The sequence below is a fragment of the Schistocerca gregaria genome, chromosome 6 (assembly GCF_023897955.1).
Source record: "Schistocerca gregaria isolate iqSchGreg1 chromosome 6, iqSchGreg1.2, whole genome shotgun sequence".
Lineage (NCBI taxonomy): Eukaryota > Metazoa > Arthropoda > Insecta > Orthoptera > Acrididae > Schistocerca > Schistocerca gregaria.
The window spans coordinates 245,713,524-245,740,875 of record NC_064925.1 but is presented as its reverse complement, the minus strand read 5'-3'; the positions used below and the strand labels follow the sequence as shown (position 1 = coordinate 245,740,875).

Below are 27,352 nucleotides of genomic sequence, written 5' to 3'. Positions count from 1 at the left end.
ACTTCTTGTCTAAACTGTTTATTATCCATATTTCACTTCCATACATAGCCACCCACATAAACACTTTCAGAAGAGACTTCTTAACACTTATATTTATGTCTGACATTAATAAACTTCTTTTCTTCAGAAACACTTTTCTTGCCATTGGCAGTTTACATTTTATATCATCTCTACTTTGGCCATCATCAGTTATTTTGCTAGCCAAACAACAAAACTCACCCACCACTTTACGTGTCTCATTTCCTAATCTAATTCCCTTAGCATCAGCAATCAATTACATTTAATTATCCTTGTTTCGCTTTTCTTGATGTTCATCTTATATTCCTCTTTCAAGACACCATCCACTTGTTTTAACTGCTCTTCCAAGTCCTTTGTTGTCGACAGCAAACCTCAAAGTTTTTATTTCTCCTTCCTCAACTTAAATACCTGCTCAAATTTCTCTTTTGTTTCTTTACTGCTTGCTCAGTGAACAGACTGAATAACACTGGTGATAGGCTAGAACTCTCACTCACTCCCTCTTCAATCACTGCTACCTTTCTCAATCACTGCTGCCCTCGACTAATAATCGCCATCTTTTTTGTTACTGTACAAGTTATAAATAGCCTTTCACTCCTTGCATTTTACCCCCGCTACCTTCAGAACTTCAAAGAGACTATTCCAGGCAACACTGTCAAAAGCTTTTTCTAAGTCTGCAAACGCTTTAAATGTAGGTTTGCCTATTCCCAACTTATTTTCTAAGATAAACTGTAAAGTCAGTATTGCCTCACATGTTCCTACATATTTCAAGAACTCAAACTGATCTTCCCCCTAGCTTGGCTTCTACCAGTTTTTCCATTCTTCTATAAGTCATCCTTGTTAATCTTCTGTGACCATGACTTATTAAAATGATAGTTCAGTAATATTCTCATCTGTCAACACCGTCTTTCTTTGGTACTGAAATTATTAAATTCTTCTTGAAGTCTGGGGGTATTTCACCTGTCTCATATATCTTGCACACCAGATGGAAGAGTTTTGCCATTGCTGGCTCTCCCAAGGCTGTCAGCAGTTCTGATAAAATGGGAAAGTGTTACCTGGCTGAATTCCCGGAAGTTATTTGAAAGTTGTATATGCCAGGAGAAACTCAGGGTAGGAATGTATCGGTGTTTACGTAAGTTGGATAAACTTCGTAGCTATCGAGTTAGACTGCAATGTGGTTTGTCGTTTTTATTGAGGTATCATGATGAAAATCATGTCCCAACATTTGCTAAGGTTGTGAACCATATTAATTCTCCTGCCGCCAATCATATCAAGCAACATGCTGGCTTGGCTCTTGTTCGCGAAAGGATTCGTTTTACTCATCGACGTTTGGATTCTGTTTCCAAAGATTGTATTGTTTTTCATTTAATGGTTGCATCTGAAGTGTCTGATTTCACTTGGGATTGGTTGGACGGTGCCTCTTGGACGCAAGCTGACTGGGAATACAACTCCGTTACTGCCCGGCATTTGGCAAAGTTTGAACGTTTTCATCACGCGGAGTCAGATGTTATATCTCGATGTTCTGTGATAAATCTTACAGAGAAGTCTTTTGACGACACAACCTTATCCGTGTTAGGGAAGGGTTTAAATTTTGCACCCACTCCGAAGAATTTGCCGGTAGTTGATTTTATTAGTTCAATTGAACAGGCAGTTTGCAAACTACCTCCTGACGCTGCAGAGGAAGTTAGGAGGGAGGCATGCTGTGTTTTGACTAGGGCTCGTCCACTCAAGAGTAATGTAACAGCAGCAGAGAGGGCTGCTTTACACTCTCTCAAAGTTGATCCCAGTATTGTTATTTTACCTGCTGACAAGGGCAATGCCACCGTTGTTTTAAATAAACATGATTATGTACAAAAGATGCAACGTTTACTATCTGATTCAACGTATCGCAGAATCGATGCTGACCCCACGAAAAGTGTTGAGATAAAGACCAACAGCCTCCTGAAGAAAAGTGGTTTGTCGCAGGACACTATCAAGAGGCTTAACACCTATAGTGCCGTTCCCCCTAGGTTATATGGCCTTCCAAAGGTTCATAAGGAAGGGGTTCCTTTCCGTCCTATAGTGAGTAACATCGGCGCTCCGACATATCGTGTATCCAAGCATCTTGCTTCTCTGTTGAGTCCACAAGTAGGACGGTGTGAACATCATATCAGGAACTCAGCTGATTTTTTACATCATTTGGAGGGACTGAGGCTGAATGACTCTGATATTTTAGTGAGTTTCGATGTGGTCTCTCTCTTCACTCGTGTTCCTCTGTCTGATTCGTTGCGGTTAATTGAGGCCAGGTTTGATGCTGAATTAACTAATCTCTTTCGGCATGTGTTGACATCCACTTACTTTTTATTTAATGACCAGTATTACGAGCAGACAGATGGATTTGCGATGGGTAGTCCGTTGTCTCCAGTGATCGCAAATTTGTTTATGGAAGACTTCGAGGAACATGCATTGGAGTCGGCACCTTTGAAACCCGCCTGTTTCTTTAGATACGTTGACGATACCTTTGTTGTTTGGCCTTATGGTAGGGAGAATTTGAATGTCTTTCTAGAACATCTGAACTCGATCCACCTGAACACTCGTTTTACGATGGAGGTGGAAGAGGATGGTTGCCTTCCCTTTCTCGACGTGTTGGTTAGGAGGAAGGATGATGGATCATTGGGACATGCAGTCTACAGGAAACGTACTCACACAGACTTGTACTTACAAGCTAATAGTTGTCACCATCCGGCTCAGCGTGAAGGGGTACTTCGTACCTTGGTACACAGGGCACATGTCGTTTCTGACGCTGAGACTTTGCCAGCTGAGCTGTCCCATCTTGAAGTTACATTTCGTCAAAATGGTTATAGTGATAGACAGATTGAATGTATGTTGCACTATCGACCAACTGTACATCGGGTGATTGATGATAATTCTGAGTCAACACCTAAGTCTACTGCCTTTTTACCTTACGTAGGAAACACGTCCAATAAGATCGGTCATAATTTACGGAAATAAGATGTGCAATGTGTTTTCCGACCTCCATCTAAAATTAGAGCACTTTTGAGTTCCATTAAGGATGATCTTGGACTGCGTAAGGTGGGTGTATATCATATTCCTTGTAGCTGCGGCGTGGCATATATTGGTCAAACTATCAGAACCGTGCAGGACCGATGTACTGAGCATAAACGGCACACACGATTACAGCAGCCAAATAGATCTGCTATTGCTGAACATTGCTTGGATACTGGTCACCCCATGTTATATAATAACACCGAGATATTGGCATGCATGTCCAGCTATTGGGACAGTGTTATTAGGGAGGCAGTTGAGATTAAATTAGCGCGCAACCTCGTTAACAGGGATGGAGGTTTCTGTTTAAACTCTGTTTGGAATCCGGCTCTCTCCCTTGTCAAAAACAGAGGGACAGAGACAATGCTGCCTCACCTGCGAATTCATAGTCTCACGATTGATAGCTCTGACTTTGGTCATCTTTGGTGGCACTAGTGTTCAGTGTGTGTGTGTGTGTTATCTTTCCTGCTTCTGTCTGAGAACCGAGGTATTAAATTTGCATGTACGCCGCATATCCGTTGCAGTTTGCCTTGAAAATGTGTGGGGTGTTCTTCCACCGAAATATCGGCGGTTGCTGAAAGTGTTACCTGGCTGAATTCCCGGAAGTTATTTGAAAGTTGTATACGCCAGGAGAAACTCAGGTCTCAATTAAATTTTTGTCTCCCTTAACTATCTGAATAATTTCTTTTATCTCAACATACATTTCTTCAATATCTTCATCTGCTGGCATATTGACTTGTACTACTGTGGTGGCTACTGGCATGCTCAACAGCTCCTCTTCAACTTATCCATTGTCCAGGCAGATTTTCATCCCAGTAGGATCTGACTCATCTCTGGGGTAGTGAGGCAGAGTGACAACATGGTGTAGGCAAAATCTTTCGTCTGCTTCAGAGATTTTTGAGGTGACCTACTAAAATGTTGCAGCACAGCAGTGCTGGAATCTGGACTACTTGATGTTTTTTGGTCAGCCAGACCTTTCCTCATGCACATTCTGAACGGTACCATTGGCTTCAGTTTATCTCGAATATGATAGATTGTTGTACATGTTGGTGGCTGAGTTCCGTTCACATTACACCGTTGCTGTTGTACCTTTATCATATTTTCGCACTTCCTGTACCACTTTAATAAGGCCTCGCATTGCTCAAATGACAATCTTACTTCATTCTTTGCTGCACTGTCATCTGTTGGGAAAAACCCATGACAAAATCTGTTGAGAAAACAATGGACTACACTACCATGCAAAATTGTAACAATATATCATTTTGTTCCAAAGATATCAACTATCAAAGAGAGTCTATATTTTCCTGCACCCCTCTGTACAGGCACTTTTGCAACAACAAATCTTGAGTGAATTGGAAACCTCTAAAAGGGCATAGTACTTTTTTTCAGTGTATTTAAATATTTGGCAGTAAATCTATACGACAGAAGGTATCAAGGAAATTTGGTCAGCGAATTAATTTTGAAAAGAAATTGAAACTCACATTCGGCAAGGAAGGACTGCAGCAAGATGGAGAGACGCCCACAAAATCCCCCTTCATCCAGATGACTGAAGATATTTTCTCTCCAGATGGTATCAAATACTTTCTCCAGATCAGAAAATATGCCAAAGAACTGCTGTTTGCATAAGAATTAGTCTTGCATCACATGCTCTAATTGGAGGAGATTGTCAAGTGTGGACTGGTATTTCCAAAACCCAGATTGCAAATGGCTCAGCAGTTCCTTGTTCTTAAACGTCCACTCTAGATGTCAGTTTACCATCTGCTCAAGGGTCTTTCCTATACAGTAAATGAGCACCACACTCCTATCTGGAGATAACCTGTCCTTCCCTGGCTTTAGAAGTGGCATTAGAATCACCTCCCATCACGGATCTAGATAACAGCTTTTGACCCACACATTACTGAAGAGGCATGGGAGAATTGCTTTTGCCTCCACTTTTAGGCATCGTAATGTGCCATATTGTTCTATTGGGATCTGGAGCACTGTCACCTGCAGCGATTAAAGCAGGCTGTAGTTCCCACATGGAGAAAGGGATGATATATGGCTCCGAGCTGTGAGAATAAATGTCTCCGAGCTGTCAGAAAAAAACCTCTGTTGGAACTGATGATGTATGTAACAGATGGAGGTCAAAACAGAAAAGTGTTCTGTCAGCACTGTATTATTTCCCTACGTGCCATTTGGAGGACACCATTCTTTAATATGGCAGAAATTGGACCTGGACCTTTGTTCCCTGGGATCTTCTATACTGATTCCCATACATTCGTTAGTGGAGTGGAACATTTAATCGAGGTTACAAATTCTCTCCACACACTACATTTTCTCCGCTTGATGATTCAACTAGTTTTAGCCCTTGCTTGTTGAAAGGCTGCAGGATTGTCTCCACATGGTCTGCTCCTAAGCCAACATAATGCAGCACACCTGTCCATAATTGCTAAATGGAATTTCTTGTTCCACCAAGGGATGGCTTCTCTTCTAGCCTGGCGAGAAGATGTAGGAATTGAAGAATCAGCAGTGTGATACATCACATTTGTGATATGGGCCACCCCATGCTGGGTACTGTCAGTGTTGGAATACAGCCAGTCGGCTGTATAGAGGCCAGTTTGCCCTGCTGAGCATCCACTTAGGTGGTATCTGTTCAGGCATGGTAGTCACAGGTAGGTGAAACCGATGGGAAAATGGTCACTGCAGAGTAAATCATTGGCTACTTCCCATGTAACAGTATCTGCGAGGGAAGGAGAGCATACCACTTGATCTATGGCAGGGAACGAACCAGTAGCCATGCAGAAGTGCATCATTTCCCCAGTATTAGGTTCATTAACAGCCTCTCAAATAGCCAACTCTTGGGACAGACAGTAGATGAGTTCCAGAGCACATATTTTGCATTGATGTCACCAAGTAAGAGGAATGAGCAGGGGAGTTGAGCATGAGATCATTAAGAGCTGTGCCACGAAGGGGTTTCTGCAGTGAGATGTACACAGAACGTACTATAAGACAAGATGGTGCATACACTGCTACTAAAGCCACTTTTTACTCAGAAGTGAGAATGACTGATAAGTAATGGTGTTTCATTGATGAACACAGCTACACCAACCTTTGCTCAGTCACCATGTCGGTCATCCTTCCTGTGAAGGTTAAATCTTGGCAACACTGGAATATCTGTGGCCTTGAAGGCAGGTGCACACAGATTGTTCTTGTACAATTAGTTTTAATTTCTATAAATGCATCCAGTAACCATTCACATTCCACTAAAGGACAGGAGCTATCTTAACCAATCGGTTTAACACTCTCTAAGTCCTGTAGCCTGTGAGGGGCATTCAAAAGGTTGGAGGGAAGAGAAATAGATGGGCATGATGGATTGCCCAAATATATATCTAGGTCCATCAGAGAGTCTTTCCTGCCAGATGCACTATGGTTAGAGGGCTTGAAACTGTGCTTTTTATACTTGACCTTCCCATCCAGTGGTTTTACATTCTGCGGGGAGAATGGTAAAGAAGTAGATATAGATGTCTTTTGACCACACTTCTTTTTTGGAGCAGAAGGCACCTACTTTTCCTTGGGAATCAACACTTGTGTGTCCAGCAAGCTAATAACTGCAGCAGTGCCTTGGTAAGTGCAGCTATGAGCACATGTGGATGTGCTAGTATCTTGGCAACTGACTGACTGGTGATGGTACAGAATGAGGATGTGAATGTTGAAGGATGGGTAGCTTCAAAAATCTTTTTTGTCTCCACATACACTAACCACCCAGTGACCCGAAATTCCTGGATCTTCTGTTGCCGTACATAAAGAGCATATTCCTTTGACCACACTGGATCTGCGCCGGAACAATTACTACAAAAAGTTAAGGTGCATGACAAGTCTGGATCATGAACGTCTAAATCACATCTTCCACAAATCAGCTTTCCTTTGCACACTGCAGCTGTGTGCCCAAATCTCTGGCACTGAAAGCAACACATGGGATTGGGGACACATATAGATGGACTCTAAGAAGTAAACAAAACCCATGCAGCATCACTTTGTTGTTCATCTGTCTGTCTGTCTGTCTGTGTGTTCGACTGTCCAAAACACTTTTTCTCAGAAATGAGCAGACATATCAAGTTGTAATTTATGTCACATATTGAGATCTACAGTTCCTTGGTGATGAAACAAAGTAAAGTTTGTAATCAAAAGACATGGCCATTTATGTCATGTTTTGATACTCACAAATTCATGCATCAAAACCCACAGGATATTTCCTGTTGACCTAGAATCATGACACCCTAGAAAGAAGCAAGGTTTCGCACTACAACCAAAGGAAAAAGTCTGAATACCACTTATTGTAATTCTATCACATAAAAAAATTGTTGCCATTTTTGTCAGACTGTTTTTGTCTCTCCATCCATCTATTACGATCCCCTTTTCTTAGCAACGGGTAGGCATATCAAATCGAAATTTATGTCAGATACAGGTATTTATGTCACATATTTTGATACTCACTCTTTAAGACCTAGAAGTATACTTCCCCTTGACTTGCAATCATGAAATATGACAAGAAAAAAGGCTTCACAGCACATGAAAAGAGAAAAAAATCATAAAAATGATAATTTGTAATTTATTTCATACAAAACAAATATTTATTTTGTCATTTGTTATCCGACTTCAACCCTGAAATTAAAATACTCTCGAAAGTCTTGCAATCCCCACTACCGAAATCTTGCCACTACCAATACTGGTAATAGGAAAAAATTATCGAGATACTCGATTCTTCAATGGATGAACTGTGCATATACATAATTATGTTCGTATGGAACCATCAATTTTTCCCCTAATTCATCATCCACCTGTTTCAACATATTTCCCACATTGAGTATACCTTCACTTTGCCATTCCACTAAAAGTTCATTAGGGACCAGATACATAAGTTTACTACTCGATATGACAGTTCAAATGGCTCTGAGCACTATGGGACTTAACTTCTCAGGTCATCATTCCCCTAGACTCAGAACAACTTAAACCTAACTAACCTAAGGACATCACACATACATGCCCGAGGCACGATTCGAACCTGCGACCATAGTGGTCGCACAGTTCCAGACTGAAGTGCCTAGAACCGCTCGGCCACAATGGCCAGCGATATGACAGTTCAGCTGTAATTGAGGGTGCTGTCATTTCAATAATTATAGTATAATCTCCAAGTGTTTTGCTTTACAGTAACTTGGGTGCTTGACTGAACATAATTGTCTCTATCAGCAGTATACCATTCTATAACCTTGTAATACAGGAGTTCCAACAATTGGCTCCACACTTTCTTTTACATAGAATGGGGATATTCTTTTGAATATGCCCTCTTCCCACTTGACAACAATGAATACATTATTACATATTGATATTTTTCTATGAATGGTGTTAAACACTGACATAGATGTGTCACATGGGCTGTCCACCCATGATCTCTTTATGGAGTGGATAGGTAAACTCTCCAGTGTATCACCCCTTCTGCCGAGAGTTTGAAGTTTATTGTTATTGTGAGCCATTTTGATTTTGTGAGTTGCTAGGGAATCATTCATCTACCCTCCCTAGGTAAAGGCTTTTATAACTGTGGTATGGTGAATCAGGTTCCCAAAGGTCGCTTGCTAATGACTGTTCTACCTCAACAGCCATGCATCTCATAGGTACACGGAACATAGACCCCCCAGGTTTGTACCAACTTTGAGATCCAAGCAGTGTGATCCAGGCGGTGAAGCCAAGATCCCCATTCTCTGACACACACAACCTTCCACTACCACACCACGCAGTGGTTGCTGAAGCATCCCCAGAGCCTATAGTTACAGATGACTGGCCATGGTTAATCCCCAGCTCTTGGAACCTGGGGTTGCCACGCCTGTATGCAGAAAATGAATGCTGAGCTCCCTGAGGTGTCACATCAGTTCTTTTTTTTTTCAATTTTTTGGTTTCAGTTTCTCCATTAAAACAATTGCCTGCCAACTGGGTAGCAATGAACTTACTTCTTAGCTATATAATAGAGCTGCTGTTTATCTGCTATTAGTAGCTTAAAATGATCATGCTCTTTTCCAGGCACGCAACGAGAGATTCTCGATAAAACCTGAGGTACAAAAGAGGCCAGTCTTGCAGTATATTCAATGTAAAAGCAAAAAGAAGTTCTATCACATTTTGGACTTGCATTCTAAAATAAATACACTGAAGCACTTCACTTACACTATTATACCTGTGGAGTAGTCTACGCAGCACTCTTCCATAGCCAGAACATATAAGAATATCAACAGGATCTACAGAAGCTGCCTTCACTTGTATCAAAAGTTCATCAGGTTTCTTTACAGATGGGATAGGCACATCATCAAGCAGCTGAACAGCCTGGGAACAATAAATAAAATGCAATAACACAAGAAATCAAACAAAATTGTTAGGCCTATGATTTTTCAGTCACATTAACAAATTTTGTAACACTTACATTGAAAGGAAGAACTGTGTTCTGAAAGTCAAAACTTGCTGGAGAAACCTCTATAGTTGTAGTAACAAACAACAGATGGAATGCACAATAAAAGAGTAAATCAACCATCAAAATAAACAACCAGAAACGGCTATGTAAAGATATGCATCCACCAATACGTTTCTACCCAGAGAACTGCTAAGTAACTGATCAACAATCAGTACTGAAGCATTATGCATTATCTGAGATAATAATATATTAGTACATTCGTATCCACATATTAATGCATTTTTGTGATCCAGGAAATAATATGAGCTATGGGGATAATGTGTGCTCTAAAAGGCACCATAACGCCACTGAACCCTGTGGCACAGCAATGTGGATATTGAGCATATTGGCAGTAGCTGGTGATATTCTACCGGCCAAAGACAAAGCACACAGTGCAAAGTGAGATGCTCTCACATACCAGCTTAAGGTGCACAACACCTCTCCATGAAGTTGATCTAGCTATCCACAATGACTTCTGCAAAAACTTACACAGTTCAACAAGCATCTATGGATACGAATATATGAAGATGGCATCTGTTCTTTCATACAGTCCAAAAGAACAGATACCACTGATGATCTTGCAGCTCTTGAAGAATGAAATTACAATGATATCCACAGCCTGTAAGCAGCTAATGGTCTGGATTTCATTGTAAGTTCATTCTCCAAGAGCTGCAAGATCACCAATGGTATCTATTCTTTCGGGCATTGTTCAAACTCTTACAGGAATTAGTAGACTGACTGCCGGGAGTAATGAGTATAGTGGGCAGGGGCATTACAAATACAGCATGTGGACAGTAAGTTGGAAATGTGGGTCTCATGGGGAGCATGCCAGAGACAAGTCCCTGCAGTTGCACTATCCTCTGTGTCCTCGATGGCTCAGTCGGATAGAGCATCTACCATGTAAGCAGGAGATCCCACATTCGAGTCCCAGTTGGGGCACACATTGTCAACTGTCCCTGTTGATATTTACCAACGCCAGTAAGCAGCTATTGGTCTGGAATTCACTGTAACTCCATTCAGCATCTATGGAGGTCAGCAAAGGTTCATAGAGACAGTGTTCAGTCATTTGTACATGCACTCAAGGTGTTCCTTAGATCCCATCAAGGAGGAAAACCTTCATTAATTTGGAATGTGTCCAGGAATACATGAAGAAAAGACAAGAAAATCACAAAAACTTAATTTGTATGTTACATTAACCCAAACTATCACTATACTACTTAATGCTATTCATACTTATGACAGTCAAATTTGATCAAGAAAATCTGAAGGGAAGCTGCCACTTTGAAAAAAAGTTGCTGCCTCTTCAGTCATTTTACATAGCTGCTGTTTGCCTGACATTTGTACCTTAATATCACTTTTCTACAATATTATTTTTCAAAGATGATGAGTCCTATTTGCAGTAGTTAGCCAGTTACATGTTCATAATATTCTTCTCGGGTATGCAGCCGGATCATGACGTCTTCATGACACAATATTTCCGCGGTCCAACTGGCCGCCATCTTCAGGTGAGAGTGCTGGTGCACGATCTCGCCGGAACTGACTTCCCAGCGCAAGCGGCGGCCCCTATATAGGCCGCAGAAGACCCACAACGCGTGCGCGAGAAGGTGCCGTAACCGCCCTCTAGCGCAATAGACATACCCCGCCGCCAGTGATGGAAAGAGGCAAAATCGAGATATCGCTGTCAAAAATTAAAAAATAAAAATAAATAAAATTTTTTTTATTCCGACGATAGAACCACAGACCGTTGTTTTTTAATGTCAGATAACACTGGGTCCCAAGTCTTACTTAAAAGAAAACCCTTGTCTCTATTAATAAGATTGTCAGATAACCGAATCTCTATGGATTCTTTTAAAATACAGTCCCAATAGCGAGATGCAGGGGCAACCATTTGTGTCTTGTCATATAGTATTCTGTGTCCCTCGGTGAGACAGTGTTCCGCCACTGCAGACTTCTCAGGTTGAAGCAGTCTTGTGTGCCGCTGATGCTCAACACATCGCTCCTGAATGGTCCGGATTGTCTGACCAATATAAGTCTTTCCACAGTGGCAAGGGATCTTGTAAACACCGAGCTTCCTCAAACCCAAGTCATCCTTAACAGAGCCAAGGAGCGCTCTAATCTTGGCTGGTGGACGAAAAATACTTTTGATGTGATATCTTTTCAGAATCCTTCCTATCTTCGAGGAAATGCTCCCAGCAAAAGGCAGAAAAGCTACCGATTTGCAGGTATCTTCTGGTGGTTCAGGCGAAGGTCCAAACTGGAAAGCACGACGGATCTGTTTATCTGTAAAGCCATTCTGCTTGAACACAATCTTAAGATGGTCCAATTCTTGTGTCAAGCTTTCTCCATTTGAAATGGCATAAGCTCTTCTCGCCGACGTCCGCAGGACCCCCGTACGCTGGAACGACGGATGACAGCTAGAAGCATGTAAGTAACGGTCCGTGTGCGTAGGCTTTCGATAAACGCTGTGTCCCAGTGTCCCATCATCCTTTCTGTACACCAGAACATCCAGAAACGGAAGCTTTCCATCATTTTCCACCTCCATTGTAAATTTGATGCTAGGATGCAGGGAATTGAAATGATCTAGGAGGCGGTCCAGAGCTTCTCTCCCATGAGGCCACACCATAAACGTATCGTCAACGTACGTCCAAAAACAGGTTGGTTTTAAGGACGCTGTCTTCAGCGCCATGTCCTCAAAATCTTCCATAAAAAGATTGGCGACTATTGGGGACAAAGGGCTCCCCATAGCCACTCTGTCAGTCTGTTCAAAATATTTGTCATTGAATAAAAAGTACGTCGACGTTAACACGTGGCGACAAAGCCTGGTTGTTTCCTCATCCAGTTTCTCACCAATTAATTGCAAGGATTCTTCCAGAGGAACCCGGGTAAAAAGCGACACGACATCAAAGCTCACAAGCAAATCCCAGGGACTAAGAGATAAGGACTTCAATCTCTGAATAAACACCATAGAATTGGAAATGTGATGTTCGCATTTACCGACGTGAGGGCCAAGAACAGATGCTAAATACTTGGCTAGATTGTAGGTAGGAGCGCCCAAATTACTCACGATCGGACGAAGCGGGACCCCTTTCTTATGAATCTTGGGTAGACCGTATAATCTCGGTGGCACGGCAGCAGCAGGACGAAGTTTTTTGAGAACGTCGTCAGGTAAAGAACTCTTCTTCAACAGTGAAAGCGTCTTCCGTTTTATCCGTTCAGTTGGGTCGTCCTGCAATGTTCTGTATGCTGAGTCTTCAAGTAAGAGATCCATCTTTCCCAGATAGTCATCTCGTGACAGAAGAACAGTTGCGTTGCCTTTGTCCGCTGGTAGAACTATCAGATCTTCGTCTTCTCTAATGGACCGGACGGCTGCCCTTTCGAGAGAGGAGATGTTACTCCGTGGAGGCGGCGCCCGCCGCAATGTATGTGAGACCTCTTGCCTAATCTCTTCAGCTTGATCCTGCGAAAAGCTGGACACTGCTTGTTCGACTGCGCAGATGAATTCGGTGATAGGTACATTCCTCGGTGTAGGGGCAAAATTCAGGCCTTTCTCCAACACTGACAGCGTGGCGTCGTCCAATTCTTTACTCGTGAGGTTAATCACTGTTTGTCGACGGGTGTCGTCATCAGATATCATGGGTTGAGAACAAAGCCGTTGAAACTTCGAAGACTGTTTCTTGATGGCGCTCCTATGCGTCCAATCTGATAGTGCCCAAGAAGAACTATCCACCCATTCCCAAGATGCATCCGACAGCAGCGACGATAACTCCAAGTGCAAGAAAAGTAAATCCTTGGATATGAGATCCAGTTGTCTTCGAGTGAAGCGAATGCGCTCCTTGACCAAGGCGAAACTGGCACGCTTCTTGATGTTGTTAGCCTTTTTCGTATCAATAAAATGCACAAATCTAGCAAACTTAGGTATTACTCTTCCATCACGGCATCTCAGCAAAAAGGCGAGGGCACTCAGCAACTTGCCTTTTTTCCTACGAAGTTTATCAAACTTCTTCACAAGTTCCACCATCTCCTCCCCGTAGAGGTTTCTGATGTGACTACTTAATAGAGACAAGGGTTTTCTTTTAAGTAAGACTTGGGACCCAGTGTTATCTGACATTAAAAAACAACGGTCTGTGGTTCTATCGTTGGAATAAAAAATTTTTATTTATTTTTATTTTTTAATTTTTGACAGCGATATCTCAATTTTGCCTCTTTCCATCACTGGCGGCGGGGTATGTCTACTGCGCTAGAGGGCGGTTACGGCACCTTCTCGCGCACGCGTTGTGGGTCTTCTGCGGCCTATATAGGGGCCGCCGCTTGCGCTGGGAAGTCAGTTCCGGCGAGATCGTGCACCAGCACTCTCACCTGAAGATGGCGGCCAGTTGGACCGCGGAAATATTGTGTCATGAAGACGTCATGATCCGGCTGCATACCCGAGAAGAATATTATCAATTATTACGCCGGGAAAGCCTTCGTAGCTACATGTTCATAGATCATTTGAAAGAGGTTTTTATTGATGGTCAGGTTACTCAAATGCAGTGTCTTATACTGCACCACCTCAGTGGCAGGTTCACACATCTTAAGAAAAGGGGCACACACTATTGACAGACATCATACTACAAAGTGCACATGCACACAATGGTGTACATGCTCCCAGCAAGATATTATCCTTGATGAGTACACTGATAATGCCTTACAATTCTTTTCACAATATTGGAATAGTTGTAACAAGTTGCAGGGTTACACCAAATCAATGGATGAGAAGAATCATACTCCAGGCTAAGTTGTGACTCACTGGTCCTGTGCCCACTGCATTTGGCAAGCTACAAAGGACCTTTGTGTGAGTGGAAGGCATCTGTCAAGTTTCCTAGCGTACACATGAATCCCATCAAAGATGATGATACATAGTCTTATGGAAGGTTTGTGACCCCACAAACTGATGACAGATCTCTAACCAGCCTGTATGCTGTTTGCATGCATCAGGAACTGAAACCAGTCATCATGATCTTGGCATTCAATTTTAGTACAGCAGCGGTCGGGGAGAAAATCCACGGCTGTCACATCTGCCATGCTGCAGTGAACTTCCACTTGTTTGGGCCACTAAAGGATGCCATTCGTGGAAGACATTTTGAGGATGATGAGGAGGTGATTCACACAGTGAAGCAGTGGCTTCACCACCAAGACAAGGATTGGTACCAACGGGGCATGCACACCCTTGTTTCGTGCTGGAGGAAAGCCATAGAACAGGATGGAGATTACGTGGAAAATAGGGTGTGTAGATAAAACACCATTCCTTCAGGTGTGTATTTCTCATTATGTTCAATAAAGAACTGTTGAAGAAAAAAAAATGCGGTGCATTGCTTTCTAGGCAACCCACATAGAAAGAGATGCTAATGTCGTATTCAATTATTTTCATAATGTGTCAGTATTTGAAAGTTGCTTTCCTAAAAAGTTCCAGAAAACCTGTTAAAAGTAATTTATGGATAACTAATGGAATTAATCCTCATGTAAGCAGAGCTGCTACTTTTCAATCCAGACAATGCCTAGTAATCACCAACTTTCAGGTTAATGACAGCTTTACTTTTCACTTATTGTATTTGGCATAAGTGTAGCACAGGAATGTGCTTTATATTAATATAGGCACTCAGGTCTTCCTAATCAGCAAAACAGTATATGTTGTGGATGAGAAAGATCTTAGGTCAATTACTACGAATTTGTGTTCCAATTCTATCCTATTTAGTAAAAGTACAAGCAGTTCTGTAAAAAAAGTTTTTATAAAACATATCAGAACATTATGGTAGTCAGAGCAAGCAATAATCATCTACTTAAAAAGAAATAAATGGGCATGCAACAAAAGGAAAGGAAAATAATATTATACAAAGCAATGAAACTCAAACTGAAAATGAGTGCTATAGGTGGAGCAGCCAAAATATTTTTTAGGCCGCTACCTAACTTAACGGCCAAAATGAAAGAAACTTAAACAGTGCTTAACATTGTGTACAACAAATAAATGTATATCCAATATAAGTGTGTATGTAGAGGGTGATTATAAAGCATTTATCAAACTCATAGACAGAACAGCTTCTGAGGTAATTCCAATGAAGAAAATATCAAAGAAATGAACAGAAAATCTAATAATTTGGTGGGATGCAGAATGTTCAAGAGCAATTGCTCTTGAAGAAAACACATTGAGAGAATATCATACAAACAAATCACTCGATAAATACTTACAATAGAAAGAAATAGATTGCCAAGTGAAGCACATTTTAAAGAAAAAAGTAGAAAGAGACCTGGTCAGTATTTTGTAACAAACTACATGAAGATAATAATGCCACAGATATATATACACGTATTAAGAGTCTTCAACATAGGAATCAATTAAATGTCAATTTCAAAAGTTTCGATGAGTCACCCAGAGGCATATTCTAGACAAAACAGCAAGGCTCTGAGTACCTGCAGACCACTAATTGCTCCAGAATAAATATCACGTTATTCCCTACACTTGCCATTTACAAAGGAAGAACTGTTGTTTCCTTAACCTGTTCAGTGAATACAGCACCAGGAATGGACATTATTTGTTATGAAATGCAGTGTAATTTACCTGAAACTGTAAAAAGGTGGCTTTAAATGCCTACAATCGAATACGATCACATGAATCATTTCCCGAAGATAGGCCTACAGAGATCGTTATTCCTATTCTGAAATCTGGAATGGATTCAATGTCTGCCACCGCCTACAGACCCATAGCACTCTCATTGTAAACTGTGAAAACACTGGAACAATTAATTAAAAATCATCTTGAATGGCAGCTCGAAACTAACAATATACTACCACATTATTAAAACAGTTTTTGGAAACATCGCTGCATGTTAGACAATCTGGCACAACTCACTTTAGACATACAAAGTGCATTTGAGAAAAGACATGTTACATCCATGTTTGTGGACACTGAATGGCACATGATAATGTTATCATTTCCTTATTATGGCAAAGAATTAGAGAGATAGGACAACCATAATTTTTTTTTACGGTGTCAGCATATTTTTCACTAGAAGATCTGTCTTATTATGTGAAACAAATAAAACTGTAGGCCTAAGGCATGACACTGTTGGACTTCCGCAGGGATCAATATGAAGCCCTATCCAGTTTCCTGTTTACACGACAGGCATGGGAACTATGGTGCTAAAAGCTACAAATTGGTGATGATAAACACACATATACAGGTTGAGAATTAATGAACTATATGAAATAAAACTGTCATAACTTCTGAACAGTTTGCGTTAGGACATTAAAACTTTATGGTTGCCCGCGGAGTACAATGGGAATTAGTGTGCACAGTACGGTTTGGTTTAGCGACGAAGAATCTGCATTTCGCAATTGGGAAGTCTCTTCACCCTCAACGGGTGTGGGGCGCAATGTCTAGTCATGGAATAATCAGTGCATTAATCCTTGATGGCACGGAGACTATCAAACGGTACGTGAAGATTTTGGAAGATGACTTCACCCCCATTATTCAAAGTGACCCTGATTTCGATAAGATGTGGTTCATGAAAGACGGAGCTCAACCCCATCAAAGTAAGAGAGTGTTTGATGTCCTGGAGGAGCACTCTGGGGAGAGCATTCTGGCCCTGGGGTACCCAGAGGCCACTGTCATGGACCTCGATTGGCCGCCATATTCTCTGGATCTGACCACATGTGAGTCCTTTTTGTGGGGCTATATGAAAGACAAATGTACAGCAATAACCTGAAAACCACTGCTGGGCAGAAAACAGCCATTCAGGAAATCATTGACAGCATCAATGTTCTGACACTTCATCAGGTCATGCAGAATTTTGCTTTTTGTCTGCACCACATCATTGCCAATGATCACAGGCATATCAAACGTGTCATTACCTAAATCCAAATACCTGTAATGACGTTTAACTGTTGAATAAAGTGTGTGCACGCCATAGCTTGTAACTAATTTATGTTTTTCCTTATAGCTTAATAACTGTCAGGCTCTACTTTTGACACTAGACTTGAAAAAACAAATAGAGTAATCAGTACAGCAACATCCCAAACAGAAACACGGCTACCATCTAAGACTACAATATGTAGAAGAATAAAATGTCAATTAGAAGAAGAATATCAATTATCAATATGCATCAAATGGAAATATTGTGATCAAATACAGCCAAACATTCCCTCAAAGCCCTGGTTGCACACAATTAAGGCAAAAAAAAATTATCAGGACCATAATGGGTGCAATCTTAAATATTCCTTGGTACAGCACTTGCCCGCGAAAGGCTCAGGTCCCGAATTCAAGTCTGGGTCTGTCAATATATTTTAATATGCCAGGAAGTTTCACATCAGTGCACACTTTGCTACAGAGTGAAAATTTCATTCTGGAAACATCCCTCAGGCTGTGGCTAAGCCATTTCTGCACAATATCATTTTTTTCCAACAGTGCTAGTCTTAAGAGGTCCACAAGAGAGCTTCTGTGAAGACTGGAAGATAGGAGACGAGGTACTAGCAAAAGTAAAGCTGTGAGGACAGGTCATGAGTTGTGCTTGGGTAGCTCAGTAGGTAGAGCACTTTCCTGCAAAAGGCACAGGTCCTGAGTTCAAGTCTTGGTCCACCACACAGTTTTAATCTGCCACGAAGTTTCATGTCAGTGTACGTTCCGCTGCAGAGTGAAAATTTCATTCCGGAGGTGCAATCTTCACCAAATACAAATGTGAGATAACCCTTATTGAGAATGTGATGTAATAACAGTAGTGGATATCAATCACATATCTTTTGAATGTTAACTGTATGGAAATCAACAAACCTATTTCATACAACTAATATGTCACCAACCATTACCTACTACTATATCAACTCTCCTTGATCAGAATAATATTGCAACTTTCAAACTAATTATGAAATTAATTGATAAACACAGCCTCACTCTGCAAAATCTCCAAAACACTGAGAGATGGCTGAATGGTCTTCATGCCAAAATTCACCACAAATAAACAAAAATAAAAAGGTAGTTATTTTAAACTGAAATACTTAAATATATGTCCCACAGAGAATGTCAATTGTTAGATTATAGTAGAGAATATTTAATATACATATACAGAGTGAGTCGCATAAGATGTAACAACCCCTTTATTCCGGAGGTGATTGCACGTATCGACATGCGGTTTTCAGCGAATCATAGCAGAGGCTGTGCATGCTGCATAGAGCACGGCAACTCAGCCTGCAGGTCGTGCGAGGCATGTTTACAGTCTGCAGCCACTTCCGACCGCCTCGACCTTCAATCATACAATACTTCCCAGTGTCTTTTAAGCGAAGTTTGAATCACAATAGCAACATGCGTTACATCACTATACACGTCTTTTCCAGAGCATTCGGGTGATGGTACAAAAAGTATAGCGTCCCATTTAAAAAACGTGTACTTGCCTCATTATCTTGGTCAATATAAACATTGTGATTATTGTGCATGTACCAAAGTATGTGCCCCATAGTCCGCTATGATTCGCCAAAAACCGCATGCCGATATGTGCAAATGCCCCGGAATAACGGGGGTGTTACATCTTATGCGACTCACTCTGTATAGATTATATATGTGCCTGTAAATGTGATCCTTTTATATCGCACATTTATTTTACATGCCTGGATCTGTCTGCTTATAAAACTGAATGATGCACCTGATACTCTCCGATTGAATTTGTCAGCTAGAGTCCACAGGTAAAAAATAAAAAAATATATACACATATTACATTTCTAGTCAATTCTGTGCAGAATCTTTTCATTTCTTATGTTATCGGTCCACATGATTTTCAGCATCCATCTGTAACAATATTTTTCTAAAAATTAATACTGTCATTTACACAACTGTTGCATTTTTTTATTGTTATTGTTATTTACCTAATTATTTAGTGGATGCTACTGGTCCCATAAAAATGCCCAAAAGTGAATATAGCTGTTTACATTAAGTTTTACACAGACATTGCACTAAAAAAAAGTTAGTAAATACAGTATACAAAAAAAACTTACATCTATGCCCCCATAATAACTGCAGCCTATTGCCTTCATCCTCTGAGAAGATTGTGGTGTCCTCCTCCATGATAGTCCAATAGTAAAGCCAAGAGCTCCTCCAACCACAAAGAATAGGCAGCTATAGTACACATTCAAGTCATATGCTGCAGAGAAAAATGATAATACAGATTAGACAACTGCGTGTCCATGGAAAACAGACTTGGTACAAGTGTACAACAGAAATATGGCAACAAGGCTTGAATGTTTTGAATTAGTGAATACTCTCATAGTACTAGAAAGAAAATGTAAGACAGCACATGGAGTAAAGGTTTGGAAAGGGTGATAACATGTAACTATGTCAGCAAAAGGTACAGTGGGAACAAAATCTCAGACACTACAGACCAGAAAAAATGCAAGTTTTTGGGAATACTGTCTAAGTTATTTGGAGTTTCTCAGATTAGATATAACACAATAAGACTAACAGGAAAGGTGCAGCTTCCTCACTTATATTAAATAGCTAATGATTATCACATACTGATACCTTAATATCTTCATGGTGACATTAATATTTATCATATAAAAACAGTTATCTATGTTGCTTGCAATGAAAATTGCTACTTGACTCAATATTAACAGAAATGCTCAGTCCTTGGATGTATATAATATGACATTTTAAAGTTAGTCACTACAAATGTATATTTTTATTTCATTTTACATGGATTCATAAGTTCTTGTTTTATGTATGACAGGAACTAACTGAAGACTTTTTCTACTAGAATCAAGAACCTCAGTCAGAAACCAAAACAAAAACAAAAACCTACATGGAAATTATTTTTATGTATTTTACTGGGATGATTTGTAGGTGAGGACACTAAACAGCTTATTTTATTGTGGATCTGTACTGTTGTTCATAATTAGCAACAAATACCATATAGAGTAATACACTGGGAAGTCAGTGTAAGAATCCCAATATTTTTAAAAAGGCAACTGTATGATGCGCAGTTATCTACATTACACTGAGTTCTTACTGCTTAGATTTCATTTCCCAAAACAATAATTCATAAGAGAGACTTTTTAAAGTGTACACAATTCCAAACTGAGCTTCTAGGTTAGTTTATCTGTTTATTGACCTGAGTTCAGATTCTTGTCTTGCTGGACTCCCTCACCCTCCATATATTATTACACATAATAAAATTAAGATATAATGTGTTACTACATATGAATAAAATAAAGATACTGAAAAGAAAGTAGCAAATCTCTCAAATACATCAGTAATATTAAATAGAAGCCTGAAAAACAGTCCTTGGGAAGAGAAAAAATTGAAATTCTATAGGCCTTGGCTGCTTCTTCCGTTACTGTATGGAAGTGAGTCATGGGTCATTTATAAACAAGAGTTTATAACTCAGGTTGCAGAAATGAGATTTCTCAGAGATCACTGGAAAAAAAACTGCAATCAGCAAAACTCTTTTAATGAATGACTTATTTCATCATAACTAGTTTCAGGCCTGAGTCCACTGTCAGATGGCAACAATCATTTTTTGTACATATTTCCCACATCTATCCTATAATATAACAAAATATTCAAGGATTTTCCTGTAGTGTAAGTAAAATGTAAAATACCTTGTATATAAAGTAAATTCTCTTACTTTATATACGAAGCCTTTTACATTTTACTTACTCTATACATTGCAGCAGCCCCTCCATTTTTATAAACGAGTGTAACTACTTCAATGGCATCCACATCTGGAGCCAAAGGGTGCACCCACCCCCCTCCCCCAGCTCTCAGGACAAGGAAAAACATAGTATACTCAGGTGTTTGTCTTTGAAGAAAGTGATTTAAAACTCAAGTTTTAACAGTGTTGGAACTGGAACATTTTCATGGTGTCTTAAAAAAATCACCACTCATCATCCAAATTGTTAAAAATACTCCCTACCTTAAGTTCAACCTCCCTCCCTCCCTCCCCCCCCCCCCCCCCTCCCATACAACTGCTGAATGGGTGCCCTTGAACTACTCCATTTTATATGTATAAGGAAATCATCAAATCAATGCAAAATTTCAATACAGTTGGAAACACTATTGTAATCAGAAGAATCCTCATTTCTTAAGGATATGATTTCTGTAATATGATTCAAGAGGAATTGCGGTTAAGCCGAAAAACAGGTCAAAAAATGAAAAAGTTTGTGGTGACAAGAAGGAAGAAATTGCACTAAAATTTACACTCAAAAAGTATACAAAATGAAGACAAGAGAGAATAAAAAAGGGAGAAGAGAGAGGAAAAAAGTGCAAGAAGAGAAGACAAGAAAAGAACATGTGATGTGAAACCACAATGCTCCAAAATGGTTAGGTCTATGTGTGGGAGACAAAGGCTGGTGTACAAAGGAATTATGAAGAGGACAACTACAGACTGTCAAAGTTACAGCAAAGACTAGTACACTTGCAAACAACACTGGTTGTTGCCTTGGATTTCATGATTTATCAATGTAGAAAATTAATACTTGTCAAACTTTTATTTTGAGTCCATCCCTGAGAAACCAGGTGCCAGGTGCATGGCAAATATTAGAGAGATACAAGACAATGATTAACTAGAACTGGTCTAAAACAGGAACTGGCTTAATCAACAGCTTCAAAACTTCACATTGATAAAATGTTTTCCCCCAAGAATCCACCTCCCCCCCCCCCCCACCCCCACCCCACCCCCTCCAATATCACATTGGACTGGAACAACTGAACCATATCCTTTGTTGTCACTTTGTTATCTATCATGCCCTGAAATGAGGAACACCCTATCTGAGATCCTTCCCATGCCTCCTAAGGTGGTTGTACATTGCCCACCCAACCCAAACAACATCCTAGTCCATCCCTACACTGCACCTGCAGGGATTGTATCCCTGTGGAAGACCCAGAGCGAAGACCTAACCAAACCACCCATCCAGTGCTTCCTACTCCAATCCTGTCACAGGCTTATTCTACCCCATGAGAGACCGGACCACCTGTGAGAGCAGCCATGTCATACATCAACTCTGCTGCAAACACTGCACAACTTTCTATGTCATTACGACTACCAACTAGCTGTCCACTGGAGTGAATGGCTACTGCCATCCTATTGCCAAGAACAAAGTTGATCACAACAAGCAGATGAGCATAACATGCTCAGTTTCAAAGGCTGCTTCACAACAGAGGTCATCTGGAAACTTCCCTGCCACACCAGATTCTCTGAACTATACAGATGGCCAGAGGTCATCTGGAAACTTCCCTGCCACACCAGATTCTCTGAACTACACAGATCCAATAATCTTCGGTCCAATAATCATTGTGACCTCAATCTCTCATACCTCCAACTTCACACCACCTTCAGCATGCACTGCTCCACAACGGCTCTGACAACTGTGCATCACAGGCTTAGCCAATGAACCTGGCGTCCCCCCTTACCACATTCCTAGCTGGCAAAACAGCTGCCTCCTTCTGAGCTGTTAGCCACCCACTGCCGATCCCTCTCCCTCTACTGATCTCAACACAATTCCCACAATAATCTAGTTAACCTGCTGAAAGGCAACACTGGCACTGTTTGTCCAGATGACACGATGTAGGGAGATAGATGTGCCTGTGTGTGCATGCTTTTTTTTTGTTTTGTTTTTTGCTCTAGTTCAAAAATGATTACTCTGAAAAAAACTAGCAAGTTTTTTCTTTCTTTTGATTTTCAGTGAGTCTTTCTTAATCCAAAAATATTTGTAGTTTCCTTCAGTCTGCATGCTAGGGCAAGAGCAAATGACTGGAATAAACTTTCCACATCCTTACAGAAGATAAATGTCAGCACTCTTAAAGCGCTCTTTGGCCGATGAGAACGGGATAGCTAGCAATTTTAAGACAAATGCATTGCTCAGAGATGTCACCTGTAGTTTAGAATCCTTAGAAAAAATCTTAGTAAAATATAAAAATAAAAGATTAAGGTTTAATGTCCTGTCGACAATGAGATCATCAGAAATGGAACTTGGATTGGGGAAGTGTGGGGAAGAAAATTGACAATGTCATTTTCCAAAGGACAATCCTGACATTTTCTTGGGTGAGTTGAGTTGATTTGGTGGAAGAGACCAAACAGCAAGGTCATTGGTCCCATCAGATTAGGGAAGGATGGGGAAGGAAGTCAGCTGTGCCCTGTTGAAGGAACCTTCCATGCATTTGCCTGAAGCAATTTAGGAAAATCATGGAAAACCTAAATCAGCATGGCCGGATGCAGGATTGAACCATTGTTCTCCTGAATGCATTTCTTGGGTGATTTATGGATAGTACAGAAAACCTAAATCTGGGTGACTGGACAAGGAATTGCGCCTTGTTCCTCCCAAATAAAAGACAAGTATCTTAACCATCACACAACCTTGTTTAATAGAATAATGTAACACCAGCTGTGATACAGGTGACAGTTTGGTTTGCGACCTATATCAAACATTTGATGATGGCATCAAGTATATCTCTGGGAATGGTTCTCATGGTTGTGTGATGAATGTGTGATATTTGCGAAGTACACTAAGATCTGCATGAAGCATTCAGTGAAATGTGTTACAATGGGGCTCATAAGAGTTACTCAGGAGAGGAACGAACAGACATGGGTGTTACTGATGAAACATTCGGGATTATCTATCTGCACCTGGTACAATACTTGCACAACTAATGGCTAAAAGCATCCACAATTCCTGAAGTCTGCCGATCCCACACTGCAGTTGGACAATGGCCACAATAAAGAAAAAAAGAAAAGGCTTCTACCTCCCACATTGCGTGATGATATCTACAATTTCTTCCCTGAAACTACAATTTGTTGTTCTGCATACAAAATTATTTTCCACCAAATAAAATAAGAAGTACAGTGTTTATTTTACACAAATGCCAACAGGAGAGCTTTACCCCCCTTGTGACATTACAAGTGAAACACAAGGAAATATTAATAAAGCACAATGTACTCTACAATGAATGCTGTCTTTTCAAGTGTAAATAAGATTATGACAAATGGAATGCAGAGATGTATAATAACACTGACATCAAAAATGTTTTGAAAAATCACTTCAAGTATTATCTCAGCAATAACTGATGCTGTGAGACAAACAAACAGAAAGTGCCCTAAAATTTTCAGAACTGGTATAGTAGGAACAATACCATAAAACAACAACACCATTAATTTTATTTTCTCACATGACGGCACATGCTTTGAGGATTATTTTGGAAAAAAGATTTTTGGGAGTTAAACCTTTCCCTTTGTGTGACATACAGTGTAATGCTGAACAATGTTTTTCACATAGTAAACTACAACAATGTAAGTATGTATATGTATATTATTTTTCCTGCCTTGGTCAGTTTACTTACAAGTACTAGGTAATTTTGTTTACAATCCTTATACTTTATAGAAAACACAACCAACAAATTTCACACAGACTGAAAAAACTAATTTATTTTCAAAACATTCACAAGAGTAATTTTGGATCATTACATGGAGAACGATAAATGTCAAAATTTCTACACTTTAAAATGTCAGTAAATGAAAATGGAAAGATAGGAAATACTATTATCTGGTATGGTTAGGCCTAGTTATCTCTGTAGGGGAAAAATCTACATCAACATTCCGCAAAGCATACAAAGTGCATGGCAGAGCCAAGTTTCATTGAAATTCGAGATGGAGAGTGGCATAGACTGGTTGACTGGACTGATGTACCAAAGGAAACCAGAAACACTCTTGTTAATAGATCCAGCCTGTAACAGCATCAAATGGTGAGCAAGGTCTCACATGAAAAGGTGGATTCCTTTCAAAAATAGCCAACTAAACTGCATGACATGTAGAAAGACTTTGCAGGACAATGGAAGAGACTGTAGTGATAAAGTCTGACCAGGATGGTGTGTGTAGAATAATGGCTGTACTGAGACAACAGTTCATGGCAGTACTAGAATCAATCAATGAACTAAGTCCACTGTATGCATTACTAATATATTCTCTAAATCATAGTTCATGAACTTCACAGTGATTTGCAGAGTACGAATGGAAATGTAGTTTTCACGTTAAGTTTTTTATCTTCACAACAGTAACATTCAGGTGTGTGTGCAATATGAACTTTTCTTGGGGGGAGGGGGGGCGAGAGGTTAACAACGTGGTTTTTAGGGAGCATTGTATGATACGGTGAATTTGTTTTCGTTAAAGGTTTGAAAAACATCATTTATTTTGTTCAGTTTAATTTTGTTTCATTAGCATCTGTTTATTATACTACGCTCCTACATGCCGATAGGAACTCTGTACATCACCAACGCCTTCAAACAGACCCCTTCCGTTAGGACAAATTTTTGTCACGAGAATTAGCAAGCCCTATTACACACCGAAAGTAAATTTCAATTACATGACTCGAATTTGTCAAAATAACTGATAATGGTAAATAGTGTGATTTTCTTTACCATCAGAAAGTACGATTCGAAGTACACGGGTATACACATCGTATATGTATTCTCGATTCGCCACGCTTTTAACGTCGTTTCCAACTCTCAGAACAGCGGCCCAAGTGTTATGTAGCCCCTCCTGCACATAAAGTCCTCGCGGGCTATTTAATGCTTCCACTACTGCATTTTGAATTTGTTCAGAATACACCTGCACACTGTTTCGGAAGTTCTGGACGCTGCACAAGAGTCGAATCTGAAAAACAGATTTTTTTTTTTTTTTTTTTTAACAGAACAGCTTGGTCATCCTAAATAGTGTGATGCATCAGCAGTATTTTTTCTTTCTAATTACCTGAAGGGCTTCTAATCTCTGCGAGGCATGGAATATTAGTTCATCCATCGCCGCGAAATCAGTTTACGAAGGTTATCTATTCCACATGTTTTAAGTAAAGGAATTCAGAATTCCATAACTGGTTAAACTGCTACTTCACTACATGCAACCCTACGACCTGTCGGCACTTTGTATTGTGTGCTATTTTTATGAAAAACGTCAAAGGTCAACAGATTCATTTAAAACTGAATTCAGAGAACGGAACCAAACATTTCCTTTCCTACCAAAACTTTTATACAGTCTTGTGAATGAACCATATTACTGTTTACATTCGTTAGTTCTCCGGTTAAGCGTTTAAATATCCTAATATTTTCAAAAGTTTTATTTCTGCAGTCTTCTTCGATTTCCATCCCATACATATAACAAAGTCCCTCACTAATTAATCATTATATATAGCCATTAGATAAATACTTCCAATTAAATACCAAATGACTACAGATACCCCCCTTTCATGCAAATGAGGATTAAAAAAAAAATTAGGAAACACAAAAACCGAAGACAACCCGATATGTAAACAGTAACATAATCGATAATTCACGGACGAATACTACTTCGATACAGCATTCGAGTTCGATTCGATATACGCTGTTGATTGATTGATTCATCCGTTGAACAATATACTTGCATGAATGTCGTCAAATGTTTGTACAATATTTCTTATAAAATAAACGTGGCTCTTTACAGTATATACAGCTCCTATACTTAGTTCTACTTTTCTAATCATGTCAAGTTAAATTTTTTACGCAGTACAATGTTCATGAGCATTGTCTATAGTTATTTTAAATATTCATCTGTAGTGTAATAGCTACTATCTAGTAAATATTTTTTTTTAGCCTTTGACTAAAGGCGTGGGGATCATTATTTCTAGTGGTGATCTGTTGTACAAATTAATACCATGATATAACACACTATTTTGAATTTTTGACTTGTATCTTCTGTTTTGATGTGAACAGTTTCTGGATTTGGTTCCATGGTCGTGAATTGTGCTGTTTGTGGTATACATGTTAATGTTTTTCCTTATATATAT

The 27,352-nt window shown here is 40.0% G+C and overlaps 1 protein-coding gene across 3 annotated transcripts in view; it reads right to left on the bottom strand.

Moving 5' to 3' along the window:
* Positions 1–26,875, bottom strand: part of LOC126277962 (reticulon-4-interacting protein 1 homolog, mitochondrial-like) — a 148,608-nt gene extending 121,733 nt beyond the window's left edge. For 2 of the 3 annotated variants that reach the window (XM_049977604.1, XM_049977603.1), the window contains exons 1-4: positions 26,287–26,874; positions 25,956–26,190; positions 19,547–19,692; positions 9,253–9,408 (exon numbers count right to left, since the gene is read on the bottom strand). In XM_049977604.1, the coding sequence (XP_049833561.1) occupies positions 9,253–9,408; positions 19,547–19,692; positions 25,956–26,190; positions 26,287–26,334 (585 nt within the window). In that variant the 5' untranslated portion in view covers positions 26,335–26,874. Of the gene's footprint in view, positions 1–9,252; positions 9,409–19,546; positions 19,693–25,955; positions 26,191–26,286 lie in introns of all 3 variants that reach the window. The other variant, XM_049977605.1, reaches the window with a different exon arrangement.
* Positions 26,876–27,352: the final 477 nt, after the last annotated feature.